The 16,815-nt window shown below is 43.9% G+C and overlaps 1 protein-coding gene across 1 annotated transcript; it reads left to right on the forward strand.

Moving 5' to 3' along the window:
- Nucleotides 1-2,257: 2,257 nt before the first annotated feature.
- Nucleotides 2,258-16,085, forward strand: LOC139543933 (serine/threonine-protein phosphatase 2A 55 kDa regulatory subunit B alpha isoform-like). Its single transcript, XM_071350488.1, has 10 exons — nucleotides 2,258-2,524; nucleotides 4,677-4,754; nucleotides 10,879-10,976; nucleotides 11,152-11,317; nucleotides 11,421-11,533; nucleotides 11,902-12,079; nucleotides 12,216-12,380; nucleotides 12,613-12,782; nucleotides 13,129-13,220; nucleotides 13,321-16,085. The coding sequence occupies exons 1-10, from the start codon at nucleotides 2,518-2,520 to the stop codon at nucleotides 13,598-13,600; spliced, it is 1,347 nt and encodes a 448-aa protein (XP_071206589.1). The 5' UTR covers nucleotides 2,258-2,517; the 3' UTR covers nucleotides 13,601-16,085.
- Nucleotides 16,086-16,815: the final 730 nt, after the last annotated feature.

A 16,815-nucleotide genomic window follows, 5' to 3' on the forward strand; every position in this document is an offset into this window, starting at 1 on the left:
TCAGCTGGCTTGTCGGGCTTCCACACCTTAGCTGGCTCAAGAGGTTTCCTTTCCTCGGTTGCTTTGGCAGGCTCCATGTCCGACTGCCATGTCTCGGGCCAGCCTGTCAGGCTCGCCCAGGTGGGATGCCGGGTGGGGTACTGTCACGCCTGCTCCCGCTCTCGAGGGGCGCCAGGCTGTCCATCATTACGCACACCTGTCACCATCATTACGTGCATCCGCGCTCATTGGACTCTCCTGGACTCCTTCACTTCGTTGATTTCCCCTTCTATATCTGTCTGTTCTTCAGTTTGTTCACTGTGTCAGCATTATTGTCGTTATGTTTTCCCCTGTTCAGATGCTGTCCTTGTTTTTTTTCTTGTTAGTTATTTATTACATGTTCACTACCTGGACTTGCTTCTCATTTCCCAGCGTCTGTCCTTACACAAGTACTGAGTTAAGTAGGAGGATTTATAAATGTGGAGCTAATGTTGTAGACCGTGATTGACCACAAACTTCCAAAACAGTAGGTGACGGCAAGCACCTTTGACATTTGGTTGCGTACCACCATTATATCATAGAGGAAGAAGCGTTTAGCTTGTCTGGGAGCAAGGTATCGGCGCCCACGACCTGGCTGACTTTCCCTTTATAACCCAGGATTGTCTGGAGTCCCTGCCACATACGTTTTTATGTCTAAGGCATTGAATTGCAACACGACTTTGTCCCTGTACTGTCATTTTGCCGGTTTCATTGCCTGGAGGGCATAGCTGGACTGTTTGTACTCGTCTATGTTCCCAGAACATACTAATCAAGTTAATTGTCCTACCTGTGATTTAAATGTTTTCCACACACATAGAGCTGTAGCTACAGCATGTGTAGCCTACTTGGACACTGGCTCCCCACAATTTCCATCTCTCCCATGCCAAATAGCCTGAAGCCACAGGGCTCTTCTTGCAGGCTCTATTTCCCTACGTGGGAGCATTTGAAACTGTAGATCAGGATTTATTACCTGGTTACATGTATATTGAACATATATATCTGTATACCAATGACAAAGTTGCCTCTTTTACACTGGAGGTCAATGAGAAATGTTTGTTTTCCCCAATTGGTGGTTGAGGTCATTCCTTATTATGTGAATATCTACTCAGAGTATGTAGTATTTGTTTACATTTACAATGTTTACAAACATTGGATAAAAATAAGCTTATATTTTGGGTTCTCATGGGGTGTGACAGTTGAACTAAGCTCATGAGGCATTTATAAGTTATATTCTTCAAGAATCAATTGGTGCATTCGGAAAGTATTCTGACCCCTTGACTTTTTCCACATTTTGTTACGTTAGTCTTATTCTAAAATGGATCAACAAAAAAATCCTCATCAATGTACACACAATAGGGAAAGGGACAGGAAAAGGGGGATACCTAGTCAGTTGTACAACTGAATGCCTTCAACTGAAATGTTGAAGGTATGGGGGGCTGCCTTAATCCACATCCACGTCTTTGGCGCCGGGGGAACAGTGATTAACTGCCTTGCTCAGGGGCAGAATGACAGATTATTACCTTGTCAGCTCGGGGATTCGATCCAGCAAACTTTCGGCTACTGGCCCATTGCTCTAGAAAACCCCATAATGACAACGCAAAATCAGGTTTTTGGAAATGTTTGTAAATGTATAAATATTAAAAAACATAAATACCTTATTTACATAATTATTTTGACCAAATCATGGTTTTAGCCACCTCCAAAATAGGACGTTTTGAGTGAAGTGACAATGTAAAATGTGCTATTTTTATTTTTATATGCACCCTTTCTGTTTTTTACAATCCATGATCTTGTCTGTCTAACTGATGATTTATGGTGCTTCAAGACAACTAAGAACTCTGGGGGGAAAAACGAGGTCAAATCATGACATCAGTGATTCTCAGGTTGGAAAGTGGAGCTCTAGAGAGTGGCCTGAGTTTCCGACTTGGAATTCTGAGTTGGATGAACTTTGAAAATATGATCATATATTTAAAAACCATATGTAAACGTGACATACATATTAAAATATATGATCATATATTATCATATATTTTAAGAACATATATAATAATCACTTTGAATCTGATTTTGCCCGACCTCAATTCAACCTATCAGAAAACCGGGCTTGCCCATCTTGGTAAGGGGCCGGCCGTTGCCCACTGATCAGCCAAAGGCTCAATAGAGATTGGGGCAATGGGTAAGGTTATGGACGTCACCAGGATGCTGAATAATATACATGATAATAAGAACCGTGCGTCCCATCAGTGGGTGTGTCCCCTTTAGTTATACGCCCACCGTTTCCACTCAAGAAGAGGCGGGTTATGATGATGTCATGTGGGATGCGGTAGCGCCATTTTGAACTGTCTGTGGATGGTGGGTGTCGGAAGGGTGGGAAGACTTGTCGGGGAGGGTGTGTGAGTGAACAAGCCAGAACGTCTCGGTCTCACGATTCAGTTTCTTAATTTGAGACCGCTTGCACGAGTCATAACCTGACAAACAAGCCCGGGAATCCCTCTAGCCATGGCAGGTAAATTGAAATAGTAACATGTTAGCTAAATAGCTGCTAGTAAATCTACCGGCGGTAATAACGTTAGCTAGCGACCTTAACCAGCTAGCTTGCTAGTTATATACAATGCTGTATTTAGACGTATATGTACGTCTAGCTAACTCATTGCTAAAGCTAACTAACTCATGTGTCACTGGGCCTCACCAATCATCTTCGCTGGGGACGTCCAACTTTACAGGCTAACGTTAGCTAGATGTGGCTAAGTTATAGTTAGCCCCACGTTCCTCTCAATCACATACTATTCATCGCTGTTATTTCATGCAAACTGTTAGTTTGAAACTGTAACGTTAGCTACCTAACTATGCCAAAGGCCATACTTTCCTTTTAGTGAGTTAGCCAGCCAAGTAGTATTTCTGGTAGTACTACTGGTAGCTAAATTATCCCTAATGTGGCACTGTCGCGCTAGCATGACCGGCGAGTTGAGCGGGAGTCTTGATGTGAAAGATGGTGGGGTGGGTGGATGGTGACTGGCTTCTTCCGAACGGCACTTTGCACCTGTAACACAACGATGTCCACCTTTAATGCCACACCACCACCATCATCGATTTAGCCATGAGTCACGGTTCTATGCTGGATGTGGGCTTTGCTTTAATATTTATGTGTGCTTGAACATGAAGATTACCGTGCCATTTCCCTCAGGCTGGGATTGCATTGCTAGGTGGGCCAGTAATGACTTGGCTGAAATCAATGCTAACCATCTATGACTCAGTTTATGCATGAGATTCAGTGTCTGCCGAAAGTATACAGCGCTCTAAATATAGAATTGTCTTCTTCCAGCTTCTATTGCAGTGGTTGTCTGATTTATTTTATTTAACTAAGCAAGTCAGTTAAGAACAAATTCATATTTACAATGAAGTCCAAACCCTAACGACGCTGGGCCAATTGTGCGCTGCCTTAAGGGACTCCCAATCATGCCTGGTTGTGGTACAGCCAGGAATTGAACCAGGGTCTGTAGTAACGCCTCTAGCTCTGAGATGCAGTGCCTTAGACCGCTGCGCCTCTCGGGAGCCCTAATGATGGGATAAGGTATTACTTGTTGACAGAGGGCTCCATGGTGCTTGTATCACTTTTTGCAGAGGCAGATGTCAACCTAGTTTAGCGCACTTACAATTGTGATCACTTGTAGTCAGCCAAGTTACATGCTACATGTATGAGGTTTCCCATTGTCTTTTATTGATGGGACATTTAGGCTTCACTCTACATTGACAACATTCTAGTCATACCTGCTCCTCCTGCAGTTAAAACACACCCAACACATCCCAGACATGTTTTAATCAACAAATCTAACCAGTTCCATTGTGCAATAACATAAATCATTACTTGTGGAAATGTACAACTCAACCTGTTTCATTGTGCAATTACTGTTTATTATTATGGAGAACCTGTCGGGATACTATACCTGTAATAACCCAGCCAGAGAGCTGGGCTAGAACTAGTTGACCTGTTTCAGTGGTTATTTATACATCTCTGTGGGAAATGTCTATTCCTTATCCATTATATAATACTGTAGTATTTCCCCAGCCTTGACCTAGTGTATGATGTTTGACGTTAACAGCTGTTGAGGGTGGCAGGTAGCCTAGTGGTTACAGTGTTGGGCCAGTAACCGAAAGGTCGCAAGTTCAGATATCCGAAACGACAAAGTGAAAAAGCTGTCAATGTGCTCTTGAGCAAGGCACTTAACCCTAATTGCTCCGGTGTTGCTGTTGATAATGGCAGACTCAGGCCTTGACCCCACTCTCTGAGGGTGTCTCAGGGGAAGTTGGGATATGCAAAAAACACATTTCCAGTAGGGCAAATAAGCACCCACCTAATTATTTATTATCTTAAGCTGTGCCAGAGGGGTCTCTCTTAACAAGTGTATTATCAAGAGACTGTGGAAGTACGGTCATAGGTCTCCAAGGACTCCTGAGGTCGTTGGTGTTCATTTTGACTGTTGTCAGTCCATGTAGTATCAGATGTTATCAAAGACAAATGAGCTTAATGCACAAGATGGGACCAAGACAGGTCATTTTGTGTCTGTACACAGAATTTTTCGTGGCAGTGGTCACTGTCAGATTTGTAACATAACCAGTCATGCAATATCTCGATCAGTAACTGTCATTCTGCCATTCAGGAGCTGGAGGTGGGAGCAATGACGTGCAGTGGTGCTTCTCACAGGTGAAGGGGGCCATTGATGACGACGTTGCCGAAGGTAAGGGCTCTTCACAGGTCATAGTGGCAGTAGTTGTTGCAGAATCATCATGGCTTCCTAGTATTTATTCATATTTCACAAATTATGTTGTGCTGGATAAATGGTACTCAATGCAACACGCTTGTCCAGTTATCTTTCATTCCCTGGCGGTCACCCAGGACTTCTCATCTCCCTTAATTTTACACTGCTAGCCTCGCAGACAGTCCAGTGCTATGTGTAAGAGTGGCTGCATAGTCAATTTCTGACACACAATGGCTTGCTTGCTGCTTTCTCTTGTCTTTTGTCCTGTGGCCTCATGCTGACAGTCTGTCTGAACATCCAGTATGGTGCACTGTACGCTAGGGCTGGAAATTGCCAGGGACCTTACAATGCGATATTATCACGATACTTAGGTGGCGATAGGATATGTATTGCGATTCTGTATGTCTGCTGCAGAGGGACAAGAGAGCCTTGAGAAAATGGGTTTTGATAAGTCATGGAAATAAGTGCTGAAAACAAATTGGCTCCCTATTTAAAAAGAAGATGGAGAACAAACTATGAAGGGGGAAACGCTGGCGTTTTAGTGTAGGCACAGCCATGTAGTGAAAAAATAACATTACGACATTATCAAAATTATACGATATATTGTCAAATAATAACCGAGGCACACATACAGAAGTACCAGTCAAAAGTTTCGACACGTCTACACATTCCAGGGTTTCTTTATTTTTACTATTTTCTACATTGTAGAATAATAGTGAAGACATCAAAACTATGAAATAACACATATGGAATCATGTAGTAACCAAAAAAGTGTTAAACACATCAAAATGTTTTATTTGAGATTCTTCAAAGTAGCCACCCTTTGCCTTGATGACAGCTTTGCACACTCTTGGCATTCTCTCAACCAGCTTCATAAAGTAGTCACCTGGAATGCATTTCAGTTAACAGGTGTGCCTTGTTCATTTGTGGATCTTCTTTCTTTAATAAGTTTGAGCCATTCAGTTGTGTTGTGACAAGGTAGGGGTGGTATTCAGAAGAGCCCGATTTGGTAAAAGACCGAGTCCATATTATGGCAAGAACAGCTCAAATAAGCAAAGAGAAACGACAGTCCGTTACTTTAAGACATGAAGGTCAGTCAATGCGGAACATTTGAAGAACTTTGAAAGCTTCTCCAAGTGCAGTCGCAAAAACCATCAAGAGCTATGATGAAACTGGCTCTCATGATGACCGCCGCAGGAAACGAAGACCCAGAGGTACCTCTGCTGCAGAGGATAAGTTCATGAGAGTTACTGGCCTCAGAAATTGCAGCCCAAATAAATGCTTCACGGCGTTCCAGACACATCTCAACATCAACTGTTCAGAGGAGACTGAATCAGGCCTTCATTGTCGACTTGCTGCAAAGAAACCACTATTTAAGGACACCAATAAGAAGAGATTTGCTTGGGCCAAGAAACACGAGCAATGGACATTAGACCAGTGGAAATCTGTCCTTTGGTCTGGAGTCCAAATTTGAGACTTTTGGTTCCAACCACTGTGTCTTTGTGAGATGCAGAGTAGGTGAATGGATGCTCTCCGCGTGTGTGGTTCCCAATGTGACGCATGGAGGCGGTGGTGTGGGGGTGCTTTTCTGGTGACACTGTCTGTGATTTATTTAGATTAAGGCACATTTAACCAGCATGGCTACCACAGTGTTCTGCAGCGATATGCCATCCCATCTGTTTTGCGCTATCATTTGTTTTTCAACAGGACAATGACCCAAAACATACCTCCAGGCAGTGTGAGGGCTTTTTGACCAAGAAAGAGAGTGATGGTGTGCTGCATCAGTTGACCTGGCCTCGACAATCACCTGACTGCAACCCAATTGGGATGAGTTGGACCGCAGTGAAGGAAAGGCATCCAATAAGTGCTCAGCATATGTGGGTACTCCTTCAAGACTGTTGGAAAAGCATTCATCATGAAGCTGGTTGAGAGAATGCCAGGAGCGTGCAAAGGGTGGCTACTTAGGAGAATGTCAAATATAAAATATAGTTTGATATGTTGAACACTTTTTTTTCCTTTTCTTTTTTCTGTTACTATGTGATTCCATGTTATTTCAAGGTGTTGATGTCTTCACTGTTATTCTACAATGTAGAAAATACTAAAAATAAAGAGGCACTGGGCATATGGATGGCAGGAATCAACAACTAGATTAGCCACAGGGTGAAATTTTCACTGGTCAGGGGGCCGGAACATGATTTACAAATCATTAGCACCAGTGACTAGATAAATAAAAAGTGGTCAGCTTAAGCAGATGCTAAGCTACAGGACTGTTTTGCTAGCACATACTGGAATATGTTCCGGGATTCTTCCTATGGCATTGAGGAATACACCACATCAGTCATTGGGTTCATCAATAAGTGCATCGATGACGTTGTCCCCACAGTGACCGTACGTACATACCCCAACCAGAAGCCATGGATTTACAGGCAGCATCCGCACTGAGGTAAACACTAGAGCTGCCGCTTTCAAGGAGCGGGACTCTAACCCGGAAGCTTATAAGAAATCCAGCTATGCCTTCCGACGAACCATCAAACAGGCAAACTGTCAATACAGGACTAAGTTCGAATCATACTACACCGGCTCCGACGCTCGTCTGATGTGGCAGGGCTTGCAAACAATTACAGACTACAAGGGGAAGCACACCTGAGAGCTGCCCAGTGACACGAGCCTGCCAGAAGAGCTAAATTTGCTTCTATGCTCGCTTTGAGGCAAATAACACAAACATGCATCAGAGCACCAGCTGTTCCGGATGACTATGTTATCGTGCTCTCTGCAGCCGATGTGAGTAAGACCTTTAAACAGTTACATTCCAAGGACGCAGGGCCAGACGGATTACCAGGACGTGTACTGCGAGCATGCGCTGACCAACTGGCAAGTGTCTTCACTGATATTTTTCAACCTCTCCCTGACCGAGTCCGTAATACCAACATGTTTTAAGCAGACCATCGCATTCCCTGTGCCCAAGAACACTAAGGTAACCTGCCTAAATGACTACAGACCTGTAGCATTTACATCTGTGGCCATGAAGTGCTTTGAAAATCTGGTCATGACTCACATCAACATCATCCTCAGATGATGCAATTGCTATTGTACTCCACACTGCCCTTTCCCACCTGGACAAAAGGAACACCTATGTGAGAATGCTTTTCATTGACTACAGCTCAGCGTTCAACAACAAAATGCCCTCAAAGCTCATCAATAAGCTTAGGACCCTGGGACTAAACACCACCTTCAGTAACTGGATCCTGGACTTCCTGACGGGCTGCCCCCAGGTGGTAAGGGTAGGTAACACTACCGCCACGCTGATCCTCAACACAGGGGCCCCTTAGGGGTGCATACTCAGTCCCCTCTACTCCCTGTTCACTCATGACTGCACGACTCCAACACCATTACATTTGCCGACAACACAACAGATGTAGGCCTAAGCACAGACAACGACGAGACAGCCTATAGGGAGGAGGTCAGACCTGGCCGTGCGGTGCCAGGACAACAACCTCTTCCTCAACATGATCAAGACAAAGGAGATGATTGTCGAAAGAGGATTGAGCACGCCCCCATTCTCATCGACGGGGCTGCAGTGGAGTAGGTTGAGGGCTTCAAGTTACGTCCACATCACCAACAAACTAACATGGTCCATGCACACCAAGACAGTTGTGAAGATGGCACGACAAAACCTCTTCCCCCTCAGGAGACTGACAATGTTTGGCATGGGTCCTCAGATCTTCAAAAGGTTATACAACTGCACCATTGAGAGCATCCTGACTGGTTGCATCACTGCCTGGTATGGCAACTGCTCGGCCTGACCGCAGGGCACTACAGAGCCATGTGGAAGAAAATTTGCAAAACAAACATGGAAGAGTGACAGAGCACGGAGACACAGAGCTCGTACCTAAAGAGGGACAACTTCGGTCTCATGGACGTGGTTTGGGTATGAAAAGTCTGACACGGACCAGAAAACCGCCCACTGCAAAATGTCGCAGGCCGGTCCCGACAACAGGCTCAAACACCACTAACCTCTTTTACCACCTACGCAAGAATCATGTCAAACAGTACGGAGAGAGTCTACAGATGAGACCCAAAAATGTATAGACGACTGCTCAAAACAAACCCCCTAATCAGACGTTGCAAGTTCCTTTTGCCCGCAGCACACCATATGGCAAAGAATCACGAAGATGGAAGGAGATGACAGCTGCCGTTACAACTTACATCTGCAAAGACATGGCCACAATTTACATGGTCAAGAAACGGGTTTCATGAGTTGGTGCTAACACTCAACCCAAGGTACCAAATGCAAATTGATATGTGGCACACAATGCCAAAATAACATGCAAAACAGACGAGACCTGGTTTAAAAAATAGTTAATTATTTTGTTTAACTATAGTTGAAGTGTTTGTTTTCTATTTACCTTTTTAGATTTTATAAATTTTGTTACATGCTTAATTGAAAAATTTGCTAAGGTACTTACTCATTTGATTATTTTATTTGTTAAGTAATAAGAAATAGGCCTTTACATGTGGTCATTTTATATAAAGTATTTATTCATTGAATTTACAGAAAATGTGCTATGTATCGTTATCGGGATATGAAATGACCTATATCGGGATATGATATTTTGGCCATATCGCCAAGCCCTACTACAGAGGGTGGTGCGAACGGACCGAAACATCACTGGGGCCAAGCTTCCTGCCATCCAAGACCTCTATACCAGGCGGTGTCAGAAGGTCATAAAAATTGCCAGAGGCTCCAGCCACCCTAGTCAGACTGTTCTCTCTGCTGCCGCACGGCAAGCGGTACCGGAGCGCCAAGTCTAGGTCCAAGAGGCTTTTAAACACCTTCTACCCCCAAGCCATAAGACTCCTGAACATCTAGTCAAATGGTTACCCAGACTATTTGCATTGCCTCACCCCCTCTTTACACCACTGTTACACTCTGTTGTCATCTATGCATAGTCACTTTAATATCTCTACCTACATGTACATACTACCTCGACTAACCGGTGCCCCCGCACATCGACTCTATCGGTACCCCCTGTATATAGTCTCGCTATTGTTATTTTACTGCTGCTCTTTAATTACTTTTGACATTTTATCTGTATTTTTCTGAAACTGCATTGTGGGTGGGGGCATGTAAGTAAGCATGTATTCTGCGCATGTGATTAACATTTGATTTGATCACATCTCTATTAGGCGTGGGAATAGTTTGAACGGATTTCCAATTAAAATCACTTGGAGCTGATTTGCTGGTGTTTTTAGTCAATCCAACACCAACCAAAAAATCGGAGCTACCAAATAAAATCACTGGTGGCGATATTATCCATATGTATTGTGATTCGATATTCCAAACATTGCTCAGAGGAACTAGAGTGTCTAATTGGAAAACAACAAGTTTTGATCAGTCATGGAAATAAGTGCTGAAAACATGTGGGGGTTCAGGGCATTGACAACGCGGTGTGTCCATGGCCTCCTTAAACACGATACACACACACGCCCCCGGGTGTTTAGCCCACGCTATGGCCTCCTGCTGCAACATTGAGCAGAAAGACAATGCTGAGAAAATGGGCAACAGTGGGTTAAAGTGTCAGCTTTTGTCTACAAAGCCTCCATACTGCTGTTGGGGGAATGTGCTGCAGCCTGTAGGAACTTGGTTACTGATCATTGTCTGCTTTGGATGCCATCACATCCTCAGTGGAATGCTATGGCCTACATCCACCCAGATACTCATCCAGCCCTAAGACTCCAGCTCCCGGATAGCCGATAGACCTCTAAACAAATTCAGTGCTAGTTACGTTAAATGCTAACTGCTGTCTCATGGATACAACCATCTGAAACTTCTCTCTGAATATATGTTGTGTTGGGTAGAATTTGTATTTTAACTAGGCAAGTCAGTTAACAAATTCTTATTTATAATGACGGCCTAGGAACACTGGGTTAACTGCCTTGTTCAGGGGTAGAACGACAGATTTTTACCTTGTCAGCTTGGGGATTCGATCTAGCAACCTTTCAGTTACTGGCCCAACGCTCTAACCACTGGGCTACCATATTTAGATTTTCTCATGACTTATAGAAGTCAAATCTAAATTAATTGCATCTGTTTTGTGTTCAGCCGACATCATATCTACCGTGGAGTTCAACCACTCAGGGGAGCTGCTAGCCACAGGAGACAAGGGTGGCAGGGTCGTCATCTTTCAGCAGGAAATAGAGGTAAGACTGGAAGTCCGAAAGTTTGGAGTTTTTAAAATCAACATTTTTATTTGCTTTTGAATGGAAAGGAGTTGATGTGGAAAACAAATTAAGCTAACATTTTTGACCCTCCCCTCTGCCTCCTCCATTCCTTACTCCTTTTTCTTTCTCTTCATCTATTCCCTCTCTCCAACAGAATAAGAGTCAGCCACAGTGCCGTAGTGAGTATAATGTTTACAGTACTTTCCAGAGCCATGAGCCCGAGTTTGACTACTTGAAGAGTTTAGAGATCGAGGAGAAAATCAACAAAATCCGCTGGCTGCCCCAGAAGAACGCAGCTCAGTTCCTGTTGTCCACAAACGGTCAGTCGGTTTTCACTGAACTTTCACACGTGCATGCCATCACATCACTGAGCTTTGTTTATCTGTTAAATGTATTTATCCAGTCCTGTGTTCTGATTGGCAGACAAAACCATAAAGTTGTGGAAGATCAGTGAACGAGACAAGCGACCAGAGGGCTACAACCTGAAAGAGGAGGATGGACGCTACATAGACCCCAACACTGTCACTGCACTTCGAGTACGTGCTTCGCTGATTACATGCCAGGGGCTAAAGTTGGGGCCGTGTTCTGCGCAATCATGTGACAGTGCGATATTTATTCTGTATTTTAAGCTCTCTAGAAACTATTGCACACACCAACAAAAAAATCTGAGGATGGTGCTGGTCCAGCTGACACAGATAAAAGGGGAACAGTTTGATAAAATCCTGGCATGTCAAGTAATTGCTATTTAAAAAAAATAAAAAAATAAAATAAACAACAAAAAATATAGAAAATATATTTTTACAAAAATAGGGCCCTAGTTATAGTATAGAGAAACACTAGTCACTGTGGGTGTAGCCTATACCCTTAGCGCCTCACCCGCTGACTACCCTCTGTACCCTTGCAGGTGCCTGTGTTTAGACCCATGGACCTCATGGTGGAGGCGAGCCCTCGCAGGGTGTTTGCCAACGCGCACACCTACCACATCAACTCCATCTCCATAAACAGTGACCATGAGACGTATCTATCCGCAGACGACCTGCGCATCAATCTCTGGCACCAGGAGATCACCGACCGCAGCTTCAGTATCCTCGACCAGCTGTTAATTATAGGATGGTTGAGGGAAGGGACAGAGGGATGTGTGTGTACGTTTACCCCTGATGTGTCCCAAATCTCTTCTCAGTAGGTGTGCTAGTCCCCCTTGACTCTAGCCCCTCCCAGACATTGTGGATATAAAGCCAGCCAACATGGAGGAGCTGACAGAGGTGATTACAGCAGCTGAGTTCCATCCACACCAGTGCAACACCTTTGTCTACAGCAGCAGCAAGGGCACCATCCGCCTCTGTGACATGAGGGCATCAGCACTATGTGACACGCACTCCAAATGTGAGTACCTATGATCAACAGGCACCTAGTGGCCACTGCAACCTCTGTATAAGGGGTTTTCACGTTTGACCATTATAAAATGGCTTGACGGAATTCACATTGCTGCATAGTTAGAGATGTGGGAATATCTTGTTTTCACATTAGATGTGGGGGGGGGGGGGCTAGCTAGCACAGCAACATGCACCTTATTATCTCTAATAGCAGTTAACTTGAACTAACTTGACCTCTCCAGTGTTCGAGGAGCCGGAGGACCCCAGCAACCGCTCCTTCTTCTCTGAGATAATCTCTTCCATCTCAGACGTCAAGTTCAGCCACAACGGGCGCTACATGATGATCCGTGACTACCTGTCTGTCAAGATTTGGGACCTCAACATGGAGAACAGGCCCGTGGAGACATACCAGGTGAGACTGGCAGAGGGAGTGTGGGGACTTGAAGTTTGAGAAAGTCAACAGGCTGTTTTAGTGCACGTTTTTATCAGGGACTGACCACACCTCATTTCCTGCATGTATCTTCAGATAATGTCCACTAGGGGGACTCTAAGTCTGTTCTTGCCAGACTGCTGTGCTATCACACCCTGAAATGAGAAGTTTTACTTTGAACTTATGTTGTAGGCCATTTCAATCATCTTAACCCTCCTATTCAGAATATTTTACCCAAAATGACTCATGAATACCGAGTTGACCGCTGAGGTTAGTGTATGTTACACCATGTTGATTAGCTCTGGCCTGTCTTTTTCCCTCATGGCAGGTTCACGAGTACCTCAGGAGTAAGCTGTGCTCGCTCTATGAAAATGACTGCATCTTCGACAAGTTTGAGTGCTGCTGGAACGGAAATGACAGGTTAACATTCATTGCCATGTTCTCAAATTGTATTCATAAAAACAACAAGCCCAAGGTTCTTCATTTCCTTGTTTTAATCCTCTCTCATTTTCCTTTCCAGTGTGGTGATGACGGGCTCATACAACAATTTCTTCCGGATGTTTGACCGGGGCCAGAGGCGTGACGTGACCCTGGAGGCGTCCCGGGAGGGCAGTAAGCCACAGCAGGTCCTGAAGCCCCGCAAGGTGTGTGCCGACGGGAAGCGGAAGAAGGATGAGATCAGTGTAGACAGCCTGGACTTCAACAAGAAAATCCTCCACACTGCCTGGCACCCTCAGGACAACATCATCGCCGTGGCAACCACCAACAACCTCTATATATTCCAGGACAAAGTGAACTAGATGTTTTCTGTGAAGGCAGACTCCACTACCTTCAGCCTTTAATTTTAGTCAAGAACAAAATGTGTGACAACATCGCCGTCAACAACAACTAACCTGTCATTGGACAAAACAGACTTTGCAATGTTTCCAGGTGTGGAAAACTGGAACCATATTCTTGCCCACCATCAGCCTCTGTGGCACAGTGATGCGTCACTCACCATGATATTGTTTTGGTGGTGATGTGCCAATTTGTGCGTCGCCTGCCCAGTATCGCCCAGCCCCAGGGCAACATGGGAAACTCGTTTAATTTATATGTATGTCTGACATGCACAATTTCTTTGGGGGGGGGGTCGAGGGCTAGTAAAAAAAATTTTTTTTAAACACGCCGAGAACCATCCCTGCTCCTTCAGCACCTCTCATTGTCTGGTGCCATAGTCATGTTTTTTTTATTAGTCAACTGCCAAACTGTTCTGTTTTAATTCAATTACAAGAACTGGTGTTCTGTTTCTATTGTTTCTCATACCACATACTTCTCCAAGAGCCTCCATCTCTTACTTACACACAGAAATATTCAGACACATTTATCAAAGAGCCTAGCTGTTGGTGTACTGCTGCACCTCAGGAACCGTCTAAAACATCTACTCAGAGCATGTTGTATGTAGTATGACTGGTCCTACACTACATGACCAAAAGTATGTGGACACCTGCTTGTCAAACTTCGCATTCCAAAATCATGGGCATTATTATGGAGTTGGTGCTATAACGGCCTCTGCTCTTCTGGGAAGGCTTTCCACTAGATGTTGGAACATTCAGCCACGAGCATTAGTGAGGTCGGGCACTGATGTTGGCTGTTTACGCCTAGCTCGCAGTCGGCGTTCCAATTTATCCCAAAGATGTTTGATGGTGTTGAGATCAGGGCTCTGCCGGCCCGTCAAGTTTTTCCTCACCGATCTCGACAAACCGCAACTGAATGGACCTCGCTTTGTGCACAGGGGCATAGTCGTTCTCAAACAGGATAGGGCCTTCCCCAAACTGTTGCCACAAGTTGGACACACAGAATCGTCTTGAATGTCATTGTATGCCGTAGCTTTAAGTTTTCCCTTCACTGGAACTAAGGGGCCTAGCCCGAACCATGAAAACAGCCCCAGTCCATTATTCCTCCACCACCAAACTTTACAGTTGGCATTATGCATTAGGGCAGGTAACATTCTCCTGGCATCTGCCAAACCCAGGGTCGTCCATCGGACTGCCAGCTGGTAAAGCGTGATTCATACTCCAGAGAACACGTTTCCACTGCTACAGCGTCCAATGGTGGCAAGCTTTACACCACTCCAGCATTGCACATGGTGTTCTTAGGCTTGTGTGCAGCTGCTCGGCCATGGAAACCCATTTCATGAAGCTCCCGACGAACAGTTCTTGTGCTGACGTTGCTTTCAGACACAGTTTGGAACTCGTTGCAACTGTGGACATACAATATTTATGTGCTTCAGCACTCGGCAGTCAAGTTCTGTGAGCTTGTGTGGCCTGCCACTTCACGGCTGAACCGTTGTTGCTCCTAGACGTTTCCACTTCACAATAACAGCACTTACAGTTGACTGGGGCATCTCTAGCAAGGCAGAAATTTGATGAACTGACTTGTTGAAAAGGTGGCATCCTATGATGGTGCCACGTTGAAAATCACTGAGCTCTTCGGTAAGGCCAATGTTTGTCTATGGAGATTTGCTCGCTGTGTGCTCGATTTTTATATACCCGTCAGCAGCGGCTATGCCTGAAATAGGTGAATTCGCTTATTTGAAGGGATGTCCACATACTTTTGTGTGTGTCTGCACACACTACTAGATCTATAACCAGTCTGTGGCCCAGTGAGGACTCCTTACATCTGCTTGGGAGAGACTTTACTGAGTCTTGCAACCAAGGAGTTCTTGCTGTGTCTCTTTAAAAAATAAATAAAAAATCTTGGTTTTCTGTTGTCAAAGAGACACACATTCTGAGATTTGTCATATTTATAAATGGAACAAATGTAATATCCGTTTTATTCGTTTTCTTTAAGGTGAAGTGAAATCTCTTGATGTGTTTTATATTGTCGGGAGTATCCCCTTTTCATACCTCGCTTAGTGATCTTTCTATTGCAGAAAAGCAATACTTCATTATAGGAAAACCTAAGTCATTCCAAGTGCTATACAGTGTCATACTTGATCTGTGTCATAGTACTCCCAATATTATACAGCAAATTACATAGTGAAACGCTAAAGATGTGTGTAGCATTTCATGAAGAACTGCCATGAAAGTGGCAATGTTCAAAAAAAAAAACTGAATCGGAGTGAAGTGGAACTCACTCATCAATACCATGCTCTATGATTTTGCTCGTCAACTTATGTCTACACACATTGCAATTTGACAGTTGAAATCATGATGCCTCCAATCATGTTTGACAATTACAAATATAATACAGCTGTTGTAAATCTATAGTGACAATGACAGGAATAAAGTACTTTTTTTTAAATTATTTTTTTTACTAATGTGTCGTCCCCTGGTCTTTACATTTTAATAGATATCAATAGTAATGACGTCTTTTTGTAGTAACTAACTCTGCCAGGGCTCGTCTGTGTTTTGGATAAACACTGAAAATGAGGTCTATGGTAAACAGGCTTTGGAGATCATGTTTTGTTCTATGAGGATCTTCAACTGTTTATGTAATCAAAACAAGCACATAAAGGCTTTCCTAATTCATAAAGATAACTTAACATATCTTCTAGAACATAACATATAATATTGCCTAAACCTGTGTTAAACACTGAAATAAGGTCTAAAAGGTTATCCCAAAACCCTATTCTTTCCCTATTAATTCCCCACCTCCCCCATAGGAATGGCCGAACGAGCAGAGGTAACTTATTTCAGTTTTTTAGGACTATAAACTGACAAACTCGATGCCACTTCAGATTGGACCATATTCATGCCCTTGTTTAGTCCAATGTTGACATCACTCTGATAACACCCACTTTGAAGTAGCGGTGCTGGCTATTTATGCACCAGGTACATAAAGTTCTTAACATTTTTTTTATTTTTATATATAAACAAGTGCCAAACTTAAGTTCACCTCACACTTATTTAGGTTGTTTTGAGGGTCTTATTGCACAATGCAACATTATATCCCCATGCATAGGAGTATCCTTTGATCTACTAACAACTGGGTATTGAGGGATGGCATTGGCATCTTGGGGTACGTGCCGATGTGC

Source organism: Salvelinus alpinus, chromosome 18 (assembly GCF_045679555.1).
Source record: "Salvelinus alpinus chromosome 18, SLU_Salpinus.1, whole genome shotgun sequence".
NCBI lineage: Eukaryota > Metazoa > Chordata > Actinopteri > Salmoniformes > Salmonidae > Salvelinus > Salvelinus alpinus.

Coding starts and splice junctions, on each gene's coding strand:
- LOC139543933 (XM_071350488.1), top strand. Junction 12,080..12,215: donor GATCACCGACCGCAGCTTCA/GTATCCTCGACC, acceptor AGCCCCTCCCAG/ACATTGTGGATATAAAGCCA. Junction 12,381..12,612: donor ATGTGACACGCACTCCAAAT/GTGAGTACCTAT, acceptor TGACCTCTCCAG/TGTTCGAGGAGCCGGAGGAC.